This window comes from Podarcis melisellensis (genome assembly GCF_964234715.1).
Source record: "Podarcis melisellensis genome assembly, chromosome: 1".
NCBI lineage: Eukaryota > Metazoa > Chordata > Lepidosauria > Squamata > Lacertidae > Podarcis > Podarcis melisellensis.
Window position 1 is genome coordinate 71,557,280 of NC_138528.1, and position 26,089 is coordinate 71,583,368.

General features: G+C 42.0%; 1 protein-coding gene across 5 annotated transcripts in view; it reads right to left on the reverse strand.

Annotated features, from left to right (window-relative positions):
* The window catches only part of SERGEF (secretion regulating guanine nucleotide exchange factor), a 120,477-nt gene that overhangs the window by 42,249 nt on the left and 52,139 nt on the right, over nucleotides 1–26,089 (reverse strand). For all 5 annotated transcript variants that reach the window (XM_081904225.1, XM_081904226.1, XM_081904227.1 and 2 more), the window contains exon 10: nucleotides 11,151–11,187. In XM_081904225.1, the coding sequence (XP_081760351.1) occupies nucleotides 11,151–11,187 (37 nt within the window). The remainder of the gene's footprint in view (nucleotides 1–11,150; nucleotides 11,188–26,089) is intronic.

Sequence of the window (26,089 nt, forward strand, 5' to 3'; positions counted from 1 at the left end):
GTTTATGGAGACAGGAATCCAACTGTGAGAAGGTACTGCTTTATCAGGAAAACCAGGAAAACATTACGAAGTCTTTTCAGAGAAAAAGAAGTTAAGATTAAGGATCTCAGACGCTTCAACACCACTTTCTATTGCATTCTGCCTTCTGGGATATCACCAAGTGTTGCCCACATAATTACCTCTGTAGGTTTGGGGGGGGTTTAAACATAGTGGAATAGCTGACATCCCAGCAACAGAAATAGAAAGGCCTAGCAAAATTGCTACCTGTGGATCAGCAATTTACAGGTACTCCCATTTCCCAAGGTATGTATGATTATGTCTATCTTTCATAAATATGTTTAAAAGCATTCTTTTGAACAGCACAAGTCCTGAACAGGAAGCACTTAATAACTCTGTAGCCATCTGGGTTATGAAACAGCCCACTCTACTAAGCCATAACTAAATTGTCTGTTAAAATCAATTAAGATAAAAGCTCTTTGAATATCTCAATGGCTGTGATTTTCTGTTAAGTCAAAAATAAGATTTCTCCCCCATCCTTCTCAGTCCTGGAATACGGCAGCCTTACCTTACATGCCACAGGTGACCAACATCCCCTGAATGAGCCAGTTTTAACATCTGAAACATAGCATGGCTCCAGACTAATCTTGACAAGAGATACTGAGTTACAAATGAATACAAAATGCCAACAAACAAGTTAAACCAGAGGCCTCACTTTCTTAACCAATAGGGAAGGCTAGTTATTGTGAATCCCCTCAGGGCCCAAAGAATGCAACTTTGGTCCAGTGTGAGAGCCAGTGTGGTGCAGTGGTTAAGAGCAGAGGACTCGTAATCTGAGGAACCGGGTTTGCATCCCTGCTCCTCCACATGCAGCTACTGGGTGACCTTGGGCTAGTCACACTTCTCTGAAGTCTCTCAGCCCCACTCACCTCACAGAGTGTTTGTTGTGGAGGAGGAAGGGAAAGGAGAATATGTTAGCCACTTTGAGACTCCTTCGAGTGGTGATAAAGCAGGATATCAAATCCAAACTTTTTTTTTTCCAGGGGAAAAATCTTCTTCACATTCCTGCCCCCCAAATATATAATGAACAAACTTTGTGAAAAACTGGTGCCCACAGTCCACAGCCTCTACATCTCTATTCTCTATCCTGACCATTTTAAATTCTGGCCAGTCCTCAGAAAACAACAGTCTTACCTCATGTGCCACAAGTGACCAACATCCCCATTAATACTGGGTAGGTTGAATAAGCTGGTACGTTTGGTTCTTGTACTTGTTTTTATTATGTACTTTGTGGGTTTTTTCTGTATATTATGCTATGAACCGGCCTGAGATCTTCAGATGAAGGGCGGTATAATAATAATAATGCATAAAATATTTACCGTGGCTGCTTCAGACTTTTACTTATGAGTAATACATGCCAGTTCAAAAGATTTATGTGCTCTTCTTTCCTCTTACTTTAAAAAAGACTACATTTCTGAAACTCAACACAGTAGCAATAATAATAATAATTTTATCATTTATACCCACCCAGCCACTCTTAGCCACTAATTAAGACATTAACTACTGATCTGACCAAATATGTAGACCCCCCCCATATAAATACATATTCCACTTAAAACTGTCATTCTTAGACTCAGAAGTGTCATGGAAGGGACACATTTTCAGCTGCAGCCCTCTCAGGATCCTTGAAAGCTACTGGACAGTATTTTAAGCATCCGATTGGTTGTATACTTTGCTAAGAGTAAGGTCACTTTGCCACTCCTCTTTTAAAAATGCCAACTTTTGATATTGTGCTAAGTAAGACACAAATGCAGTTTCACACAAAAACTCCTCTCATAGAGAAATCCACACCCTCAATCTACCCAGTTCTGCTTCTCCAGCCTCCATCATTGGGGAATCCCCATTACTGATAGCGAAGCTCTACTGGAAAGGAGTGCTCCATTGTACCCACCCAAATGGTGGGTGGAAGCAGTGCCGGATTTACGTATAAGCTAAACAAGCTATAGCTTAGGGCCCCACTCTCTTGGGGGGGCCCCCAAAAATTAAAGGGGGGGACTGGATGTACATTTCCCAAATATAAGATAAAAAACAAATAAAATAAAACCTACATACAGCAACAGTGTTTTGTGTTGCGTGGACTCCTACAATGTAAATAATGCTACCTTTTTGTTATGTGCAAATGGCTTTAGATACCTATTAGGCCCATAAATTACCATATAGCATATCTTCAACACCAAAAACAGCGACAATATGTTGTTGACAAAGGACAGCTGTACATATAAAGGGCCTCATTACCTTCAGTAGCTTAGGGCCTCATCAAACCAGCAGAAAACCCCAAAACAGAGCACAACTCTGTGTGCAGAGCAAGGCTCTGTGTATGGATCCTGTGCAGACCCTGCTGCCATCACACAATGAAAACTGCTCCCACCTGAGAGCAGTTGGTATCATTCCATCAAGTTCTGCCATGGCTGGTCAGGAATTAGAATTCCAGCCTAAATACTGAATGGAGTAGCATTGAATATTTTACCCCACTGCGTTGAGCAACAGTACAGTCACTTCTGGCATTTACAAAATAAATGTATAGGTCACTGAAAAGCGACCTTTTACCACTTGGATCAAGATACTTGGGGAGTTGTGGCAATGTAAGCAATTCAATTGCCCTTGAGATGACGTGACAGATGAGTTGTCCTGCTGGGTTTGACAGATTGCCATATCTGGAAGAAGCTTTCCTCCAGGTAAGACTAGCAGGGATTGCGGCAGTTGCTTTTCCACTGCAGCATGGAGACTTGAGAGCTATCTCAAGCTAGCCAACACTTATATTGCATTCCAGGTACTTTTCTGTTTTCCTTTGAAACACAGAACCACAGCCCAGGTTTTGTAACCATTTGTAACCCCTTTCATTCCTTCTATTTTTATCATACTTTGTTGTTCCGAACAAACTCAGTAATGATTACAGTGAACTGGAGCGTACTGTAGGTTCAAAGGCCTTACTTATCCACAGGCCACTGATTCTTTTGTATATACCAGCCTAGACAATCCCATATATACTTCCACTCCTTTGGACTTCTGTTGACTTCAGACTTTTGAATGTCAGAGCAAAGAGCAGAATACAGCACTTCCATTTTCAAATAATACTTCCTAAGAGAAACTTGGTGCAATGTCCTGGGCACACCCAGCCCAATGAGGACAAGTATTTGGAAGTTTATTTCTTTACTGGCAAAGCACTTGACTACATCAGCTCCGAAGGTGCAAAAGTTGTACACACCACCTCTGCTAACCAGCTGCCTAGGTGATCCACCTCTACAGTCCTGCACTGGCGAAGCTACCTGCTCCAGCTACCTGCTCTCAGTGGCGAAGCTACCTGCTCCAGCACCAGGAGTGGCGTACATCTGGGGGCATGTCTGGCACGCATCCCTGGGGGCATGGCACGCCACCCGCGGGGGCGTGGCGCACGTCAGGGGTGCACAGCAAGCGGCGAGTGTTCCCAGAGTGGGCATTATGTCATACCCCCCCCCAGATGGCACCCGGGGCATACCGCCCCCCCACCTTCATCCGCCAGTCCCTGTGCTCTGACCCAGACAGTTGGGGCAACAGCGTGACCCCTTTCACGTGACACAGTATGTGCAAGCACCCTATAACTCCTGAGTGGCAGTGCCAGTTGCTTTTGTCACTTTAATCCCCCCCCCCCTTGTGTGTAGAGACAGTGGAGGGGTGGATAGAAGACATTCCAGAGGCATAGCTATCTCTGGGACTGATGCAATGTCTTCTGCCTCTAAGACTCCCTGCAACTCTTCTCCCATCTCCTCCACCCCACCCCACCCATCTCAGACTGCCTGGTTTTTTTCCCCTTGACTGCCCTCGGCCACCAACTCAGCACCTGCCTCAGAAGCCCACAAATTGCTGGCCTCTTCCCCTGGATCTTTCTGTTGCTCCCCTGCCTGAACATCCCCCGCTCCTCCTCAGACTCCTGCCTGTCTCTGACATGCAGTCTGTAAAAAGACTTTTATTTTTAGAGCATTATAATCCAGCTGAATTTTCTGTGCCAAATTGTAATGACAGAAGTAGGAGACCAAAGGAGGATGCAGAGAGGCTCATAAAAACCTAATTCTCTGATGGGAAAATCAAAGTGATGTTAATTAACATCAGAGTTACCCTCTGGAATAAAATAATAATTGGGACACAAAAAGGAACACTTAATGTTCGCAGAAACCAGCGAATATAAAATGAAAGACCAATTACAGCATGTGAGGGTCCAATTAGGGGTTTTTTTTGTTTTTTGTTTTTTTCAGAAGGGTAGCAATGTTCGTTGTGGGGGGGGGGAGTCTTGTGGTATCCTAAAGATTAATTCTTTTGTCAACTAGAGTCCTCTTTGTCAGATACATGAAGTGTTATCCTGAGTTAGTAGGTAGTGAGCATCTGCTTTAGAGAAAAGTTCCCAAACTGAAGTCTGTGGACCACCAGGTGATCCACGGTTTACCTGTGGATGAAAACTGAAGTAGATATTCATATTAATTCTTAACTGTACTTTTATTACTTTTTTATTTCTTCTCTTACTTCACTAGATGAGCCAGAGTTCTATGTAGGTATGCACTGCCAGGCGATTAAATTTGCAGGCAGGCTCCCTGTGTAAATTAGAAGCTTGTGCAATTAGGATTTTAAATGGCATGGGGAGCCACCACACATAGAGAAGGCTCCCACCTCAAGAGTTTCTTCTCCATGAAGATCAATGAGGCCAGGGCCAGTGAATGCAGCTCTTCCTCTTCATCACATGATTCATCACATGATTGTAATTAGGTGAGGGAAGTATGCAAGTAAGTCTGTAGTGTTATAAGAGGGGGAGAAAAAACTACCCATCTTCTCCACACTACGCCTAATTATATAAACCTCCATCAAATAATCTACTTGGTTCAGGATGGGGGTGGGTTAGGGAGAAGTGTTACATAATAGGCCAACGCGCAAAAAGCTTAATCAGTCATGTTCCAGCTCCTCAGCAACTTCCATCAAAAGCTGAAAAACTGAACTGACGTCTGAGTGACACTAAGACCATCATTCCACTCACAAATGACAGGCACCACAAGATTTTGCTACAGGGGGAAAGCACATTGGTACATCTGTCTCATCTGTCTCTTATAACTAGCTGGTAATGGTATCCCGCCGCTGTCAAAACACTGACAAATAGGGTGTGGTAGTGATGAGGAACCAGAGGGCACTGGACATTTTTGAATGCAAGCTTGTCAACTGCATGTTGCTGGCTTATTTTATCACAGCTTATATCCACAAAGATATATTTGTGGGTATCTGGTCTGTGATGGCTAACTGAGAAGACTCTCCAAAGAAGGCATAAGTTGTGGCACTTAATATTCCCTGCCCTCATCTGAAAGGCGGCTAGGGCATTTCACCAGACACAGAATTTCTGCTGAGTCAATGCCTGCCCATTGTCAGAACTGTAAAGCACTTCTTATTTTTTATTTTTTTTAAAAGGTAAATAATGACAGGCAGCTATTTTAACTTCCCCTAGAATTTTCAACCACATAGCAAAACTGGTACAGGATGTCATGCTTACACCAACACCTACATATATATCTTTACTCAACACTCCTGGGATCCCTTCTCCTACTACTGTAGAGGTTTTATATTCTTGGTCTGGGGGTGGTGGAAAGAACTATATTTTGAGAAGTGTTGAAGCAGCATGAGCTCAAAAAAGTTTATTCCGAGAGGATAGGTGATATGAGTAGAGCAGAAAGATAAAGATGTTCATCTTTAGACTATATTAAATAACGTGAATAAATTAAAGTGTGTGCTTTCCATTGAGTTATATAAATACAGTGGTACCTCGGGTTACATATCCTTCAGGTTACAGACGCTTCAGGTTACAGACTCCGCTAACCCAGAAATAGTACCTCGGGTTAAGAACTTTGCTTCAGGATGAGAACAGAAATCGTACTCCAGCGGCGTGGCAGCAGCGGGAGACCCCATTAGCTAAAGTAGTACCTCAGGTTAAGAATAGTTTCAGGTTAAGAACAGACCTCCGGAACAAATTAAGTACTTAACCCGAGGTACCACTGTACAGATTTAGCAAACGAGCACATTCTTGTTTCCTATACCCCTGCAGTATGAACTACTATGTAACAATTTTATTGGCTGGTAATATAGAGGATTGTCTATCTGATACATTTTTGCAAGGTGTACTTCTGTAATGAGTTTAAAATAGCTAAATCAAGCAGATTTTTTAGAGTTCTGAAGTGAATCAGAAAATTAAATATTGGCATTTAATAGATAATAGATAGATAATTCTGTTTTGCAGCTGGGAAATTACATTACAGAAATGGAGAACAAAACATATATATGGTTGGGAAACTGCCTGAAATAGGCAAAAACCACAACTCATTAAAATGAATGCATTGAAATCAGTTCATTTTATATTTCTGCGTATTTCATAAACATATAAGCAAATATGCATTTTATATAAAGTCATGTCCTAAGAGGGAAAGCCCAGTGCAACAGGCAAATAATATTAGGACCAAATTGCGGAGGGAGGACTCACCTTAACAAAAACAATCTTAAGGCAATGCCAGGTGAAATTTCCCTGCACAAACATACTCACGTAAGGAAAAAGTGTACCCATGTACACTGCTTCTTTGTTTTACCAAGTGTGTATATGTTTCAAAATTAAGTAGGGTGGCACATGGTTATAAGGGTCCTATTAGAACTGTCTCAGCGCTGTAATGACAGCCACTTAATGAAAGTTAGTAAGATGCAAAATGAGACATAGTCCCCTGCAATTTTGAGCGAGTTATATATCACAAAACTATCAATGGCTCCTAAGCGTGATGACTATTTTCTACCCTCCACTGTTGGAGGCAGTATGCTTCTGAATACCAGTTGCTGGAAACTGCAGGAGGGGAGAGTGTTGTTGCACTCATGTCCTGCTTGCAGGCTTCCCACCACCATCTGGCTGGCCACTGAAAGACCAGGATGCTGGGCTAGGTAGTCCTTCAACCTGATCTGAGCAGTCTCATATGTTCTTATTCTATCATCTTTCAAAAACCTACAGAACGAGTCAAAGATTTATGACTCACGGAACAGCCCAAAAGCCCTGAACAGATTGCCAATCATAACCCCTTATTAGGTTCCCGCAAACTCCATTCTCTGGGTCTGAGTCACTGGATAGACCTGTGTCCTTCACTCTCTCACCTCTAAGGGACAGGCCCATTTCCCCTAGCCGAAAGATACCGTGGGTAATATAGCTTCCAACACCAGCAAACAGCAATGTGATGGGAAGAGGACAGCATGTTCCAAGCATCCTGAAAGACTCATTAAATAAGTGTCTCTGACTTAACCTATATAAAACTTCAGATTAAATTACTCTGATGGTCTGCTCCCAGGCTTATTCTATGATTCACTGAAATGCACAGATTTGTACTGCTGGTGGTTGCTGTATTGGCAGGACTTACAGGCATTTAGGAAGGCGGAAACCACCAAGGCTAATCTTGTTACTGAGTTTCCCTCAACTACTAGCTCCCGTTAGCTTCCCATTGAAAATCTAGATGGCTTCCAATACAAAGGCCCTTCAAAAATGATGGGTTTCCTATAGGGAACAAAAATAGCAACAACCCTGTACACACCATGCATTTATGCTATTGTGTGTTTTCCCCTTGGCTTTTTTCAAGAGAGGGATGTTTTTGGTTCATCTCAGCATTTTATTTCCAAAGCAGAGGAGCCAATATATAATTGGGTTCCATGTTTGCATTTTACCTGGGAATCCCATAAAAATAAGACTGACTCAACAGAGGAGTTTAAAAACACCAGATCAATGGCTATGCTTGCTGAGGCAGATGGGAGTTGAAACCCAACTGTGTCTCTAGAAGGCCAAAGATTCTCCACCTCTAGGCTAAATGATTTCTCCTACTTTTTTTTTAGTTATATACTGAGAAAATAAGCGTACAATTAAATGAGGGCACCTATGGTATCTGGGGTGGAGAGAGGATCATTAACTGCAAAACTAGCCTGGAAATGAGGATGAATCCAAGCCTTTCCGCCAGGACATTTTTCATTTCGCACCTTGGAGTTAGCCAGCATAAATGTTGCTCATTTCACATTTGTCATATTTGTCTAAATTGTGCTGTGATCAGATCAGCCTGACACCTCTTATATATGTACTGATTCATGCTCAGCTAGTTGCATTCTGTTAATTTACTCACCATTTAGATATTCCACCTATTAGCTCTTGCTTTTTGATCAGTTTACATTTGCCTGTGCTCATTGTAGCTTTTAACAGCTCTACTGTTGTCTCAATCAGCTTACATCCTAGTTAACACTGTATAATTGTAGAAGGACTTCTGAACCCTGGATCTTGAATGGCTGTCCCTGCCCCTGTTTAAAAACTCACATTAGCAAGGAAATAATACACAGTGATTAGAGACAAATTTCTACGGCCAACTCACATAAATGCTAGAATGAATAAATAATCGATGGTTGTTAGGAAGAATCCCTGCTAGGTGCCCTTTAACAACCTATGGATGTGATTAGGAGTGCATTGAGAAAAGAGAGAGTTCTGTTAACATGCCTCCATGCTGGTCTTCCAGGAAGCTCTTACAATGCAGACCCAGTTGAAGCAGAATTTATCATGTATAATAGATAAAAGTAATAGAATGGCATGCTGTGCTTTCTTGCTGTACACTAATGCTCTGTGCTATGCTAAAAGATCCCCACAACTATTAGAGCAGTATGAAAAAGAAACAGAGAATTTATGATTATCTCCTAGTGACAGTCTTCCAAGTCCCCAGGGTTTGCACGTCAGACACATGATCACGTCCCTTGCTTTACAAGGCTGCCACGAACATCTAAATAACACTGTCAGGATCGCAGAGAGGTCTGTCCATCAGGCAGTTCCAGCCTTGCATCCCAATTGGTGCTCACTCTGCCATGGAAATATGCCTTTCATAATCTGTTAGGAGTGTTTTTTGGGCTGATGCTTTTTACCATAACATAGCTAGAACTCTAGAACTTAATTGAGAAGAAATTGACCTTGTGGGATAAATGGGCCAAAGATTCCTTTACCTTCCTTTAAAGAAAGAAAACAAAGATTTGCTGTGTTGGAGCGGCATTTTCTCTTCTTATAATTGTTTTTAACAACAACAATGTAACAACTGATACTAATAATAATATTTCATATGCAATTGCTTGCACCACTGTGCAAATAGAAGACACTTCTGCTCATGGGGGTATCATAAAGCCACTCTGGGAAGTCCCCTCATCCCTTAAAAGCAATTTCCCAGTGGGATGAGGGATGGAAGAAAGGTAGAAAAGTTGGCCACACAATAACATGGAAACCAAATCTTATGAGGAATTGTTGAGAGAGTTGAGTATGTTTAGCCTTGTAAAGAGGAGACTGAGAGGAGATATGATAGTCATCTTCAAATTTCTAAAGGGCTGTCACACAGAAGATGGAGCAAGCCTGTTTTCTCCTGCTCCAGAGGATAGGGCCCAAACCAATGGCTTCATTAAAAGAATGAAGATTCTTGTAAGGAAGAACTTTCTGATAGTAAGAGCTGTTCGACAGTGGAACAGACTCCCTCAGGAAGTGATGGACTCTCTTTCCTTGGAGGTTTTTAAGTAGGATGCCCATTTGTCATGGATGCTTTAGTTGAGATTCCTGCGTCACAGGGGGTTGGACTAGAAGACTCCACTATTCTATGATTCTATGTCTTCCAGGTCCTAAGCCTACTATTCTAGCCACCAGGTCAAGCTGGCTGTGTACTAGATTCTAGTAACTGGAAGATGTTCACCCATTGCATGATTTAAGATTTTGCATAGTACAAAGAAATAATGCACTACATTCCTAAACCTATGATATATGATCTGTATTGTGGTGCAGTAGGAGTTTAGTAGGAGCTGATATTTGTAATGCCTTTGGCAATGATTGGCTGAACTGCCCTGACATCAGAGAGCCAAGGCAGGAAGAAGGGCTTTGGTCTTCCATTTGTTGAACTGCTCTGTTCTTAGGGAGAGGCAGTGCATGAAAAGGGGACTAGGAGGCAAAAGGAGTATTGGCTTAGGAAGTAGGAGTGGCAGGCTTATAAAAACAGCAAGGCAAGGGAAACTGGTTGGAGCAGCTTAGCAAATGAGGATTCAACAATGGGAAGTGATGCAGAGGAATGAGAGCAATTGAGGAAAAGCAAGATCAGGAAAACTGAAAGAGGGCAGAGGAAAGCTACACAAGGCCAGGAGCTGCAGAGATGAGAAAGCATTTTTTAAATTTATTTTTTGAAGAAAACAAGTCACATTTTTGGCTGTAGGCCAAAAAAAATGTAAATGCATAGAATTTTCCTCCTTATACTAAAATGCAGATTAGTTCATAAAGTTAGATTTCTTATTATCTGCTTGACAGTGAATGTTCCCCTGTCAAAATAAAAGATATTTGCCAGATTTTTGATGTCAGGTGCTGGGCAGCTGGGCATGGTTTGGGGGAAATGGCCTGGCAGACCAGATTAGGACCCCTGCCAGGCCTAATTAGCCCCAGGGGCCGGAGGTTCCACATGACTGTGGCACAGAATAGATGAGGAGCAGCCAGCTTGTTCAGTATTGAGGGTTGCACAAAAATATGCCATAAAAAAATAATAATGCTAACTTTCGTATTTGAGATCCATGCAGTTAACATAATTCATCTTGTTTGTAATTTTCCAAACTTTCAAAGCATTAATAGAAAAAACAACCAAATGGAAGTCTTGAAACTGCTTACACTTTTTTTTAAAAAACGACTTTGCCTCTAAATCCCCTCCCACTTCAAATTTCTCCCGCCCCTAGCATTTTCAGTTTGCCAAGCAGCTTCTTGAAGGTTACATCTGCAATCGATAAGTTTATGGGGAGTTAAGAGGCAGCAGCAGAATCTGCAGCCTCTTTTTAAAGAAATCCTTGACTGAAGGTCAATGAGAATTTTGATGCAAACTTCACTCGAGTCAGCATTTCACCAACAATTCACATTTTCCCCATTTCAGGTTATGTACATTATGTACAATGTTTATGTCCTCTGCCACAATTTCCACGTTGATCACAGTATACTGTAAATGGTAAGTTTGACACACGATACATTCTTGGTTCTGCTCTAACTGGAAACGAATTGTTCAAAGCATTTGATAATGGAAGCTACTTACCAACTATTGCTAGATTGTGCTCTGAGCCACATGCAATCTGCAAAAGAAATGGGAACATAATGGTAAAGAGATGAGCCAGGCAACAAAGTTTACTGCTATCAGTGTAATTTGCACTGTCCGATTCTAAATCCAAATAAAATGGTGATGAAAAGAAAATCTGTGTCATTATATTTTGAGGATAACAGATTGCTTCCGTCATTTGATATGCATCATTTATAGTCTTCAGAGTCCTAACAAGGAGGTTTCAACGTGCCTCATTGTAATCAGGGGCATCACTTCAGGTTTTAACAGAGACAAACAGTTTCCAAAGGAGTGGCAATTCAGCAAGATTCAAAGTCCGACTTTTGGATGTATTCCAAGTGAAACTGGAAGGAAGTGGTGTATTTTAAAAGTATGCTTTAATTATTTTTGTTATTATCCTTCATAATAATTATAGTGATCTTCTCAATGCAAGGCAAACGCTTCAAAAAAAAAAACCACCCAAAAATAAATTTGTGCTTTTGGCATGCCTTTCTAGTACAAAGGCCCATTTAATTTTTGAGCTGGCCAGAGGTACAGATGTTCCTGAGGAATAATTACATGTGATCTGCAACACAGGGATGGGGTGGGACGGCAACCTGCCAGATTGTATATCTTGTTTCTTAGAAGCAATATGGCACTACTCTTCTCCCCCAAAGACCATTATAGCTGCCATTCATTTTATTAGTAATAAAAATTCTGCTCCTTCAAAGGTCAGAGAGCTCACCAGGGGAAAACAAAAGTGTAACCCACTAATTATATAGTAAGATATAACTGAGTCTGACCTGATTTGAAATGAGACGATTCCACTTTATTTTTCCCCTCTCACTTTGATCACTCCAGATAAGGACAACATTAAAATAACAACATACCCATACAACATCAGAGCAGATAAAGGGAGCCTCCCATTTCCCTCTCATGAAAAGGTCCCACCTCTACAAGATCCAAGTCGTGAAACAAAATTCCAACTTCTGCAAATGATGAGCCTATCATTACTAATTAAGAAAAAGAGCAGGTTGCAAACATTCCCTTCATATTCAAGCCCAGAAAAACCACCAATGTATTCTGTACAAAGGAGGGCTGCTAGGGACATGTATTAGGACTTGCTAGAGGGACAACCTCTCACCCAAGCTGATACAAGTAAATTGCTTATTGAATAAAGTGGTACCTCGGAAGTCAAACAGAATCTGTTCCAGAAGTCCGTTCGACTTCCAAAGCATTCAGAAACCAAGGTGCTGCTTCTGATCGGCTGCAATAAGTTTCTGCAGCCAACTGGAAGCTGCGGAAGCCACGTCGGATGTTCCGGTTCCAAAGAACATTCGCAAACTGGAACACTCACTTCTGGGTTTGCAGCATTCGGGAGCCAAAACGTTCAACTTGCAAGGTGTTTGGGGTCCAAGGTACAACTGTACTTTGGTCCAGGGCTCTACAGAAATCCAAATTACAACTGATTTTGATCTCATCTTGTAAGCAAATTGTTGCTTTAACTCTTGAACAACAACACAAGGGGGATGATCTGTATCAGGACTACGGCAGGAGACAAAATTTTAAAGCCAGTGATACGATCTAGATCAGAAGGGAGGCACTCCTCCAATTTCCTTTTTAAAGCCATTCACCATTGGTCAGTTCCTTCCATGGCAGGATTCAAGTATTATGTATCTCTCTGTGGGGCAGATGCACAGGTTTGCATCTACACAGAAATAGGGAAAACACTGTACAGAGTCAGAGAAACAGCAGAAGCCAGCCTCCTAAAGTCAAGCACTGGGGTGCAATGCTCATAAAGCTGCTTAGCTCAGAAGAATTCCAGCAACCTTCTGCTAGCTAGGGAGATGGAAAACCTGAACTAATCAGAAACAAGTAGAATTAAATTGCAATCTGTGATTGTAAAAAGTGGCTCTTTAACTAGTTTGAGTGCCACAATCAAGAGTATTGATAAGCAATAATTACCCCCAAGCAATCAAGCAATAAGTGCCACAATCAAGACTATTGATAAATATAAATATCGAACAAGGAGATGAGATTTCCTACTTATATAGTGCAATGCTGACATCTCAAATGGAACAGATGCATCTCTAGTTCAAAAACACAGAAGTACGTATATATATACACACACACACACACACATTTAATGGCAGCACCTGGAGAGGGCCCAAATGGGAATTGGGGTTTCAGTGGTTCCGGTAGTACCTCGGGACCAAGTCCAGAAATTAGCACTTGGGAGAGTGCTTTTCAGTCCCATGGCAGTTGTGTTATGGGGTGCCATGTTGCAGGGCACTATTTTATCTCCAATGCTATTTACTGTATTTTTCACTCCATAAGATGCACCTGACCATAAGACGCACCTAGTAATTAGAGGGGGAATGCAAGAAAAATATATATTCTTTAAAGGGAGCGCTGAGCAGAGCCTGTATGCATCCCAGGCTCTGCTCAGCGCTCCCTTTCACGAGCCTCGTGGAGCGTGTGTGCAGTGCTTGCAGGCTTTTCCCCGAGGAGGGAGAAGGGCAACCCGTCAGTGATTCCCTCCTAGGGGGAAAGCCCCCAAGAGCTGCAGACACGCTCAGTGAGGCTCTTTAAAGGGAGCTTTGGGGGGCTTTTCTGGGAGGAGGAGGAGGAGGAGTTTGGATTTGATATCCCGCCTTTCACTCCCCTTCAGGAGTCTCAAAGCGGCTAACATTCTCCTTTCCCTTCCTCCCCCACAACAAACACTCTGTGAGGTGAGTGGGGCTGAGAGACTTCAGAGAAGTGTGACTGGCCCAAGGTCACCCAGCAGCTGCATGTGGAGGAGCGGAGACGCGAACCCGGTTCCCCAGATTATGAGTCCTCCGCTCTTAACCACTGCACCACACTGGCTCCGTGAGGCTCTTTAAAGGGAGCTTTGGGGGGCTTTTCTGGGAGGTGGGGGGAGGGACTGATGGGCTGCCCTCTGTCCCTTCCCTCACCTCCCGGAAAAGACAGCAGGAGCCGCACGCTCTTTAAAGGGAGTGCGGCTCTTGGGGGCTTTTCTGGGAGGTGAGGGAAGGGACTGAGGGGCTAAGCCAGAAGCTAGAACAGCAAGAGAGAGCGCTGCGCAGTGATCTCTCTCACTGTTCTGGCTTCTGGGATAGGAGCGCAAAGCCTTATCAGGGCAGCGGAATGAAGGCTGCGCTCAAGAGGCTTTGTGTGGCTATCCCTGAAGCCAGAAGAGCAAGAGGGAGCAAGAGTGCACAGCAATCCCTCTTGCTCTTCTGGCTTCTGGGATAGGTGCACAGCCTGCATTCGCTCCATAAGACTCATACACATTTCCCCTTACTTTTTAGGAGGGAAAAGGTGTGTCTTATAGAGCGAAAAATATGCTAATGTCTATATGAAGCTGCTGGGCATGCTCATTAGGAGTTTTGGGGCAAGTTGCCATTCAAACACTGATGTTACTCAGATCTGTTTTTTCACAACATATGAATTGTGTGGCTTGAATCCTGGTAAAACAGAGTCTCTGTGGGTGGGTAATTCAAGAGATCATCTGCACTAGATGAGGCTGTACTCTCCCTGAAGGAGCAGATATATAGTCTGGGGGTGCTTCTGGAAACAGTTCTGTCACCAGAAGCCCAGGCAGCTTCAGTAACTAGAAGTACCTTTTACCACTTGTGCCTGGTACAATATCACTGCGTTCATCCTCTGAGCCAAAGGTAAGACCCATGTTGGCTTTTGAAGCAAAAGGCTAGAAAAAGTTGAGCACTGGGCAGCTGACTTAGGGCAGAAGGAGTAAAAATAGCCTCCTCTGTTTCTGTCCCTTCTTCTCCTTTTCTGTCCAAAAGCATACTGTTTTTATTGCTGCCATCATCTTCCACACAGTCAAAGTAATCTTTCTGAAGCGCATACTTATTCATCAGCTTGCTTAATCAGAAGCAATTGTATTTTCATTAAAACGAGGAACTGTAACCCAAAGAATCACGCTCCCCAAAGAAGGCACAGCAATTCAGGTACCTTAACAGTAGAAGCCTATACATGTCTACTCAGATGCAAGTCTTCACTTGCACATACTGGCCTGCAGGATTGATTTCAAGCAAAGGCTTGACTAACAGTGCAAGAAACCGTATCTTAACCATGGCATTTGGCAAAGCTTCAGAAGGCACCTAACCATTTTGGAATCTGTGCTGTCCACTTGCGATGGCCAATCTTAAAAAGGATTCTTTACATTTCCACAGAAACAGAGGTGCTTTCCCTTTTTGCCCTGTCACCCCCTTTTCAACCCCTTTGTACATGCCCCATGGACCAGTTATCTTTAGAAGCACCTTCAGGGCGCATGTGTGTCATTAGGGAAGTGTTAGAGTAATAAATAAGAATTCAATTTTTTAAATGGAACTCCTGAGTTATTTATGTCTCTTCAGGGACTTAGGTACCAGAAGGGTTATTACTAGCATCATAAATTTTAGATGTTTCCCTGCAGACTGTATGCTGCAGGATCTTTTGAATGAGGAGTAGAACTTGAAGATCTCAACTTGGGAGTGGAGATGCAAGTTGCTAGTTCTCATAGTTATATAACTATGACAACCCCCTTTCATAATATGTGTACTAAAAGATCAGAAAGCAAAGGGGAAGAATTGCTAGTGGTCAAGCGTGAATATTTTTTCTTTACGTGGATTAATGGGAGCAAAGGACAAAGGGAAAGGATTTGCAGTGCAGGAAATTATGTTTTTCCCCTCTGTCTTGGGCTCTACCTCACTATCACACCGTTGGGCACAGAGTTGCTCTCTGCTACCATCCGACTACCACCTGGCAAAGGGGAAAGGGTGCATCTCAGGTTCAATCCCCAGCTGGGAACAGGACTCCTGTCTAAAACCCCAGAGAATCACTGCCAGTCAGTATTCTGTAAAAGTGTAGACAACAGTGAGCTAGAAGAATGTAGTGTTCAGCTCAGTCTAAGGCAGCTTCCTATGAGGTATCTTGCCATATGAACGATCTCCATTTTAGCCATTATTTTCTACCCCAGGCCACGTCTTCATTACTAAGCTTCATGTCCTCCACAACTTTTGTCTGTATGTAAGTTATCTGTGAGAGAGATTTGGATCATGTCCACGGTTGGTAATCACACCAATTAAATTCTTCCAGTGCTTTAAAATGATGCTTATGCAGGAGTAGTAGTTGCACAAGTACATGGATCGGGATGTGCAATCAAATGTGGACCATGTGGAAAGCAATGCAATGTAGTTAAACAGCATCAAAGCTTGGGTGCTTATTTCAATTTGTGCTTTGAGTGCGCATTTACGTCTGAGGCTCAAGAGCCAGCAAGCTATGAGCAAAAGCCCAAAGTGGCCGCTCATTCAAATGGATGGTCACCTGGAAGTAAGATCAAAGCATTCAATGGTGTTTACTTCCCAAGCAAATGTGTGAAAGGCTGCAGCCAAAGTACACCATTTTGTTACCTAAGGCACAAATTTCTGCACATTAGTGCCACATTTAATTAGAGTTAACAGGAGTTCAGAAAGGATCCACAATTTATAAATCCCCTGGAATATTTGGTGGTGCAGAACTCTTTGAGTGGATTCTGACAAACTAGTTGTGTTGGTGCAAGGATTTTCTGATTGTGCAAATGGACTTACCCTCCTTCTCTTCTCCCTGCACACCCTCTGCACCCTTCCCAAATCTGCTCTGGGTGATTGGGGCCCCCGTTAACAAATGTAAGGGATGTGCAGGGGTGCAAGGAGAGAGGTGAGGGAGGAGACGTTCTGTTGCACACCCAAAATTCATTGACACTAATGGAACTACTTCATTGGGCACCACCATTTATTTTTTCATTTACATTTTCTTTTCCTTCAAAGAATACTTAGGGGCATCTCAGTAACTCTAAATCACATAATAAACATAAATTCATATTTCAAAGACGAAATATTTCCACCTTTATTGTGGCTCTTTCACCACAACCTCACCAAAGCACTTTACAAACAGCAGCTAATGATGTTTCCTTTGTTATAATCTGTCAGGGCAAGAGGAAGAAATCTGACACTCCTCTTGTTCCTCATTAAAATACACTACCACCCTGCAGTCCTGCCCGGACATTATCTAGTAGTACCATATATGTTTTGTGGATCTAATAGAAATAAGTGCATTGTGTTTGTCTCCCTCATTAAAAGTCGGCACCAAATTCAGGAGCCAAAGGAACGGAAGTCATTGGAATGGAGAGTATGACCATTTCAGTATCAAGAGAACACATGTACAGTTTGAAAGTTACCAGAGTGGTAATCCCACTTCTCTGGGGCTGGATCCTACAGGCTTCATTAGCAATAAGCAAACAGATGATGAAACCATATGGGATCATGTACCACCCCACATGCCAGCGTCCCCACCAGCGCTGGCACTGGTAATATGTGAGATCCCATCATTTGTTTATCTAACAAGATTTGTATACCACTTCTTTAAAAAAAACAACCCACTAACTTTACATTAAGTAATATAGGGTTTCATCCACCCCTGCCATTCCAGTCATATAACAGAACTTCCCTCTCTTTCCCTGAGCCCAGCATACCCTCAAGATCTGCTCCAGAGGGTTCTAGGACCCTCTCTAACATATTTTGGAGACAAGCAGGGAGAGGGTGATGAAGTCCCATTGTATGAGCAGAATGCCACTCACAGCGCATTAGATACAACCCACCAAGTATTGTTTCACAACATGGTTCAACTAGCTAAATGCTACTGGAGTGGAATCTGGGCACACAGTAGTGGTAACTATGCCATCCCAGGTAATGTATGGACTAAGGTATATTTATTCGTCGGCGTATTTGCACCACCCTTCAAAGAAATCCCTAGCATGACGCACAACAAATTCAAAATGCATTAAGACGGGCCAACCAAATAAAAACAGCATACTAAAAATAATATTCTCAAAGCAGGCGTGATTCTGAGACTTCCGGGATAGCGCGAACGGGTAATGGCGGATTCCCTCCGAGCTCCGGAGGGAATCGGCTCCGTTGAGGACGGGTCTTGCCGTGCCGGCGACACGGGGACCCTTAAAAACCGCAGGCGCGGAAGCCTGCGGACCTGGTGACTCGGTGGGCACCTTAAACGCCCTCCCCGACCCGCGAAGAGCCTTTTTAAAGGCTGCGGAGTGGACTGGGGAGCGGCGCGGTGCTGAGAGTCCATCGCTACCTCGGCGGAGCGAAGCCGCGAGCCATGACCGGAGAGCGCTGTCTTTCTTCCTGAAATTGGACTGAAAAAAGTAACCCGTGAGTAGAAGGAAATTTCGGCACTAAAAGTTTTTATCCCTGAATTTAAGTACGAATGGGGGACGTGTTAAAAAGGAAGTCCACACTCCCCCCCCCCCACCTAAAGACTTAAAGCAAAGAGAGGAGCACTAGGTCGGAAAAGACTCTTGTGTTTAAATTGATAACTTTCATAAATTGGATCAAGAAGTTATTTGTGCTGGAGAGGAAGAGAGAGGAATTTCAGAGGTTTTTCTTTCTTGGCTGACCCCCCCCCCCCGGACCTGGGAAGCGCCCTGTGTGTGAGCCCGAGAAAAAGAACAAGGAGTTTGACAGCTGTCAAAAGAGTTGTCAAACGGGTAGCCAAAACTTGGAACTGTGTTACAAACATTTTTCTGGATTAAAAGTGCTACTTTAAAAATTGAACTGATTGGAAACAAACTAATTCTGAACAACAAAGTAACAGATTGTTGGAAAAGAACCATGATGGAAACCCCCCTAGAGGGAACTAAAGACATTGCAATGGCTGCTGAAGGAAAATTACTGGCAGAGATAGAAAAAATGTTTTTTCTTGTGGGAACTTTACAAGAACAGAGCCAGGTCATGAATAAACAACTGGTGACCTTCAATCTCAAACTAAGCAACTCTGTTGATGGAATTAAGCAGGTGGGAAAAAAATCAGCAGCTGTAGAAGAAGAGATAACTTTAGAATTGGGGGAAAAAGAAGAAGGAGAAGAGGAAGTTCAGGTGGAAAAGAGTAATCAAAAGCCTGCAACTTTTGGGAACAAAAGAAATAAAGAAGACAACCAATGGATTACAAATCTGCAAAAGGAGAGAAAGATGGTAGTCCCTGGAATAACTAGAATATTGAGCTATAAAAGAATGAACAAGTACGATGGGGACTCTTTCTTCAAGTTGGAGCATGGGAGATTTGTTGATCCTGGACAGAAACTGTTTTTGCTTGATGTGGAAGGAGGAAAATATGAGGAGCTGGTGATAGAACTCCTTCGAGAAGAGAAGACCAACAAAAAGGACTACAAACAAAACTGGTGGAGAGAGACTAACCGGGGCCTAAGAGCCTCTGATGTGAGAAATCCGGGTTAAATTTGTTTTTTGTTTTTTGAGGACACTGATTTGGGAAGGGGCAAAAACCGGGACAGGGGGGGAGGGGAGTATAGGATGGTAGAAATCTGGGATTTAGAAATGAAATATTATGATTATTGATTTAATATAATGAGGGAAGAATTTGTGGGAGAGAAATTAGGCCGACCTCAGAGAAAGGATTTAATGTGTAAAATGGGACATGTAAAATTATGATAAGTAAAAATGGAAAAATGATAAGTTTTAAGAAAAGATATGAATAACATTTAAGAGATATGAACAAATAATCTGCTGAGATATTTAATGAAAGTGGAAGGTGGGTAGGGGAGTGTGGGGAGGTCACGGAAAGAAGATTATGAAAATAAGGCTATGAAATTATAGATGTTTTGTTTTGTGATTGTGTTTGTTTTCTATGTGTATAAAAAAGCTGAAAACCTAATAAAAATTTATATATAAAAAAAAAACAAAGCAGGCGTGATTCTGGGGAGAGCATTTGGTAATCACAGTGTTGGTATTTAAACACCTAAGAAGGTATTTTCCTCTGTTACCACCCACCACAGCTTGGTAGAGCCTCTACTGAAGATTTTACTGCCTGGAGAAACAGATGGGTAAACCTTTTGCAAACTGACTTTTAGAGGGAGGAATGGCACAGTTTCACAAAATGAATAGCATGCCCTAAAGATATATGTAATGCCCCTGGGCATCTATATGCAATGAAGATATTCCTTAATAATTTTGTTATACTAAATCACAATGTGCAAGAGAAAGCAGTCCTGTCCATTCTATTCTTCTCTAGTGCATAGCTTAAAAAAATAAATAAATCGCAGTCTGATGAGTAGATCAGAATGTATTACAAACGTAAAGATGAATGACCACTCTTATTTTAATACATGGCTATAGTACCAATAAGAGAAAAGAGAAATTAAAAGATTATCTAATGATATATTATCTAAAGGCTGGAACCTTTTATCAAAGTTTCCAATTTACGTTTAGTCACAGGTATCTTAAAATCCCACTGCCAGTTCTTTTTTTGGCAACATAACCAGACAGCCCAGAAAAAGATTATATTCTCTCTGGGTTTAGAAGTCAAAAGGGAATGATAAGTAGTAACAGAGACTTGCAAATCAGTAAAAATCAACGCTTATGTAACACTGCATAATCATTTTCTCCTGCTGCTCCCTCATGCATTTGATTAATGTATTGTACCATTGATTTGCACTGTTTGACATATCCCAGCTACATTTTGTATGCATAATTCCACAGATAAAGAAAAAGAAGTGAGAGTTTAATTAGAAAAACTGTCAGTTTTAAAGAATCAAAGATTTAAAACTTTCTGGATCACATCAGTCTTGATAAGCAGAAGACAACTCACCAAAAACCCAAGTCACCTGCAAGCTAGCAACAGATCAAATGCACGTTGCCAAGAACATATTTTTAATGATGTTAGTATATGTTTCAAGATTCATAAACTAATAGGGTATTTCAGGACAGAGGGATGCTGAAAAGGTTTGCAAGTGGTTACAAAAGCTAATATAATTTATTCAGTTTACCGGGAAATTAGGGAATTGGAAAATATCTATAAGGTAAACAAAATATGCTATTTAAATAATCACATGGTATCCAGAAAAGCAGTTCCATTAGTACAAGGACCTCGGCTGTGCGATAGAATTACCCCTTGCTCTCCTCTCCCCACACATCCCTAAAATAGTTCTGGGTTTCCCCCAACTCTCAGGAGCAGCTTTTTGTGGGGGGTGGGGAAGGGAGAGGAGAGAGAAGGGAAGTTCCATGGAGCAAATGGAATTCCTTGCACTTACAGAACTACTTTACTGGATAGAACCTATGGAATCAGATTATACATCAATATTTAGCAAATTATATATCTTCTTGTCCAAATGATGTGTATATCATACTCCTTTTACGCACATGCCACATTTCCTCTTCGCCATATACTATGCTGTTCCATTAAGCCATTTCAGAACCACACCTTAATAATGAGCCATAGATGCGTGAACTCTCCTGGAGACCATTTATGGACTCCCATACTGCAGAAACTGCACAAAAATGCATTTCTGGTTTCAAGACCTAGTTTCAAGAACTGTGGCTTTGTGTAAGAAAAAGCATCAGTAATGACTGGCAAGCACAGGGGAGTTCTCATACTTCTCCAGGAAAAAGTAGAAAGAAAAATTACAGAGTGGACTGTGCTTGTTATCTAGCACATTCTGTGGTAGGTGAAGAGGCTACTGTGCTCTCCTGTCATTCCCAATACTTTCTAGAAGATACCGGCATTTTTCAAACTGGTTCAATGGTCAGAGGATCCCACTAGAACTGCCGTGTTCAAGGTTCAAATTGCCACCTAGCCATAAAGTTTATATGGTGACTTTGAGCCTAGTCCCCAATCCAACCTATTTCATTGCCCTGTGCTGGAAGGAAGGAAAGAATTTATAATAAAACTGAATGAAGAAAATTTAAAAAATGAACTACTAAGAGCGTCTTCTGCGTTTGTTTTAGTAATAAGGCCATCAAGGGAAGCCTTGAATACATAATTCAATATTACATATGTTGGAGAGAGTCCACTGCTATTTCATTTTGCAAACAGGATGGCAGCAGCAAATCAGTTCAATTCAAAGTGCCACAAACTGGATCGTGCCAGAGGTGATGTATTTGGAACCAGAGACAGGATACTAGCAAAGATTGTTAAAGAACCTATCGACAAACTGTATGCGCTGTTCCCACAGACAATTAAATTGCTCAAGCTGCTTTTTCAGCACAAAGAACCTATGAACATGCAGGCTGCAACCAGCTGTGATGAAGCTATCTCAAGTGCTGGCAAAGATGCTTCATTAATTTTCCAGGGATGTGAGAATAATGACCATCTTCCAGAAACATTACGTCCACTGATAGTTGTTGTTGCTGCTTCCAGAATCCCAAAGCACATTTGTTTGCTGGGTTTTCTGAGTAAGAAACAGACCCTTAAGGAATCAACCTGATGCTGTCAAGTACTGTACCACACTGTGGCGAAAAGATTGTAATCAGGAGTTTGTTCATAGTTTTCATGAAGTGAAACTGTAACCTGTATTCAGAGTTGCTGTTCTATTTGATACTCGGGGCAGAGAACAAATTCAGCTTCTGATTCGAGGACCCGACCCCCGCTTGGGGAATAAAGACACATGGACACAGTATATAAGGTTAATGGGCAAGGAAAAGGCCACAACTTTATTGATTACAGCATGTGAGAAGGTATTGGCTTAGGCATTGGACCACGGAACATTAGACTCCACCCACTCAGAGAGGGGTGAGTCTGAGGAGGGGTTAACCACCAGTAGGGGGAGCCTGTTGATGCTAATACAACTATAGGCTTTCTCCTGATGTCACCGAGGGTCGTGCCATGGCCCCCCGCCACACGGGCATCAGACAGGATCCACGACCGCCAGATCCCTTTAGCGGAATACCCAAAATTGAAAGGGTAGGCGATGGCCACACCTTGCCCCCCGAAACACCAACAACACATTCCAATGCCTAACCACCAAATACCACAAAAGTTGTGACAGTTGCTATGAGGTAGGCGAAAAAAACCAAGAGGCCGGGCCAATTTAGCCAATTGGAAAAAAACTCCTACCAGGCCCCCTAGTCAAACAGGGCGACCAACCAGAGGTCCATAGCAAAGTCTCAGGAAAAGCTGAACTCTAAAAGGGAGTGGTGGGTGGGTGACTCGAAGAAAATGTGTATGCAATGGCGGGGATGGCTGGCGCGGCCGCATTTGAGCGGCAAGCCATGCCCCCGCGAGCTTCTCTATTGGGTGCCCAACCGGGTAGGGGCATGGCGTGCCAGCCATGGAGTTGAAGCAGGGGCCCCCTGCATGACGCGGGAATCATCTCCCGCTCACAACCCCTCCCTTAGCCAGCCAGGGCTAAAAAGCTCTGATAGTTGTTCCAGGACAATGTTGAGACGACAAGACTTCCAGTCATGATCCTGAACCTGAATCAGCACCTTGGTCTAGACTATTTCAGAGCCATGCTTTAAGAAAGTATTCATCTGATAGATCTAAAATCCAAAGCTCAGGGGGAAACCAGCAAAAGTACATTCTGCAACTTGAACACACAGGAAATAGAAAGCCTCTGTTCACAGAAGAAATGCAAAGTCAAATGTATTCAAGAACTCTGTGCAAGACTGCCATCCTCCAGTACACTCCAGAAGGCTGAATTAGCAACATATACAAGTTGGATGGCAAAAACATAGATACCACAAACTGGACCATGTATCAAGGTAAACTACTTTAAAATGTTGCTGTTGTTGCTGTTTCAAATTTCTGTGCATAATTTTTAATAGTGCTATTGATTATTAATTAATTTACATTGTATTATTACACCGTAGCTTCATATCTCAAAAAAACTTGTGTTTTCAGTCTGTAGCTACCTATGACCCATCACTACACTTAGTCCTTATCATTTAATTAGATATAGTGTTCCAGGCCATCACCTTTATATAAGGACATTCATCTCAAAGCCAGGTCTTCAGCCTTGCCTTCAGTCCTACTTATGATATTCCAGATTCTCTTGGGAGGTGGAGGTTAAAATAAAAATTCTGATCTGCTTCTGAGTTGCTCTGTACTGTCTGCTTCCATTTGTGCTTCAAGTTCAATGCCACTTTCTATAAAATAAAGCTGTGAGTACTCCATTCGCTATAAAGAGAATCCGAAAACAGCTCTAACTCCCCCTCTTTTGACCAAAGTGGATGAAATTTGCAGGCACAAAAGCCCTACCAGAGAGGATAAATTCTGCCAAATTGTAGACAGGAGTTTACAAGCATGGCCCATTTAAAGGCTTGGGTTTTTTTAACTATAACTTTTTCATTCTCTGCCATAATTAGATGTGATTTTTCAGGCACAGTCACCCCTTCTGTGGAGGTGATGCTTGCCCAATTTCAGAATGCTAGCTGCTGTGGCTCTCCTGTAAGGGCAAACTTTAATCTTTGGGGATAAGTACAACAGGAATGGGGGCGGTGGGTTAGGAGAAAAGAGCATGGATCCCCAGGAAAACCTATTATCCCTGAGAGGCCGTTTATTAACTCTGTTACTCACATGTCCCCAACAGTAAAATATTGGGGAAGTGTGATATTAACCCAAATGAAGCCTTGTATTTTGGAAAGCACATGTATCCACATGCAAAGGAACTTGCAGTGAACATTTGATAAATTATAAATAGATTGTCCTGAACAGACTTAAGAGCCTGAGGGCTATTGTTTTTCCCTTTTCATAAGCACCAAGCCATGATGATGGGATGTGACATCCTTGCAATGTTTGCTTCTCACTGCATGATCCTAAAAACAAATTGTTTACAACAAAGGGATGACAATATTACTGTATCCTACATACAGATGTGCGTGGCAGAGAAAACTAATAAGATTTCACTGAGTCAGAATTTACAATTTTAAGAACAATTGACACTTTGGTGGGGTGGGGGATGTATATTGTGTGAAAACCACATCAAAAAAAGCCCCATCTCCAAATCTCCTGACTTTCATCATCCCCAATATGTAAGATAAAGAAAATGTGAAAACAATTTCTCTCTGTGCTCTAAGCTGAACATTTCAGTTCAAACTTTGTTTTTTCTTCACACGTCAGCTGCCTCAGACTACATCTCTTTAATACTCAGGAAGACAGTTCCATAAATCAATAAGCAACGGTACATGAGACACAAAAATCTCTGTTTTTAAAGATATGCTAGTCCAGGAGGGAGGGGGGACCTAACAAACTACAAAAGAGACAGCTCGTGTTTGTGGCACAAAAATGCCCAAAAATAGAACAAACGAAAGCTGACAACTATTAGCATGTGATTCTCAAAGGTATTCAGGGTAAACTGAATTAAGGTCCCACAGAGATCCAGAACTGAGGCAATATTAAAGGCCATTCCAGAATATTAAAGGCCATTCTACAAATTATGGGCCAGTAAACCCATGTTTGTTCTTAAGCGCATACTTGACCAAGAGCTGTAGCCAACACTGGCTCTCCAATGCATGATTCCAAATGCTATATGGACTTTCAGATATGTGTACAATTAAAAACAAGCAGTCCCCATTATATTAACCACATGTGAAGTGATCAGAGCTACTGACAGATACAAAAAATGGTGAAAATGAAGGGGGGGAAATCAAACGTCATTTCCCCACCACCATCTCTCTTTTTTTTTAATAACCAGTAAGTAAGAATAGTTTTGTGTTCTGTGTAAAACATACGTGTAGAATGTAAAAATGGCCTCCTACCCTGCTCAAATATGGTTTAAAGTTCCTACACAATTACAGGCTCCACATCAGAAAATCTTCTGAGGCCAATATTTACAAATTCTTTCAATGTCTTATCGTGATCTTTATACATTTATACTCTTAGTAATACCTATAGCACCCTTTAAACATTCATTTGTAACACCTTTTATGCATTTATACACAGTGCCCTTTATGTTTACTTGCTTACTCTGATGTAACAGTCAAACAAAGACAGCTCTTAATATTTATTACCTTTAAATAATCTATTTGTTTTTAAATATGAACTGGAATACATACAGCAGGCACGCCCAACAGGTAGATCATGATCTATCGTTAGATCACTGGACGTCTGTGGTAGATCACTGGCTCCCTCCAAAGAAGCTCAACAAC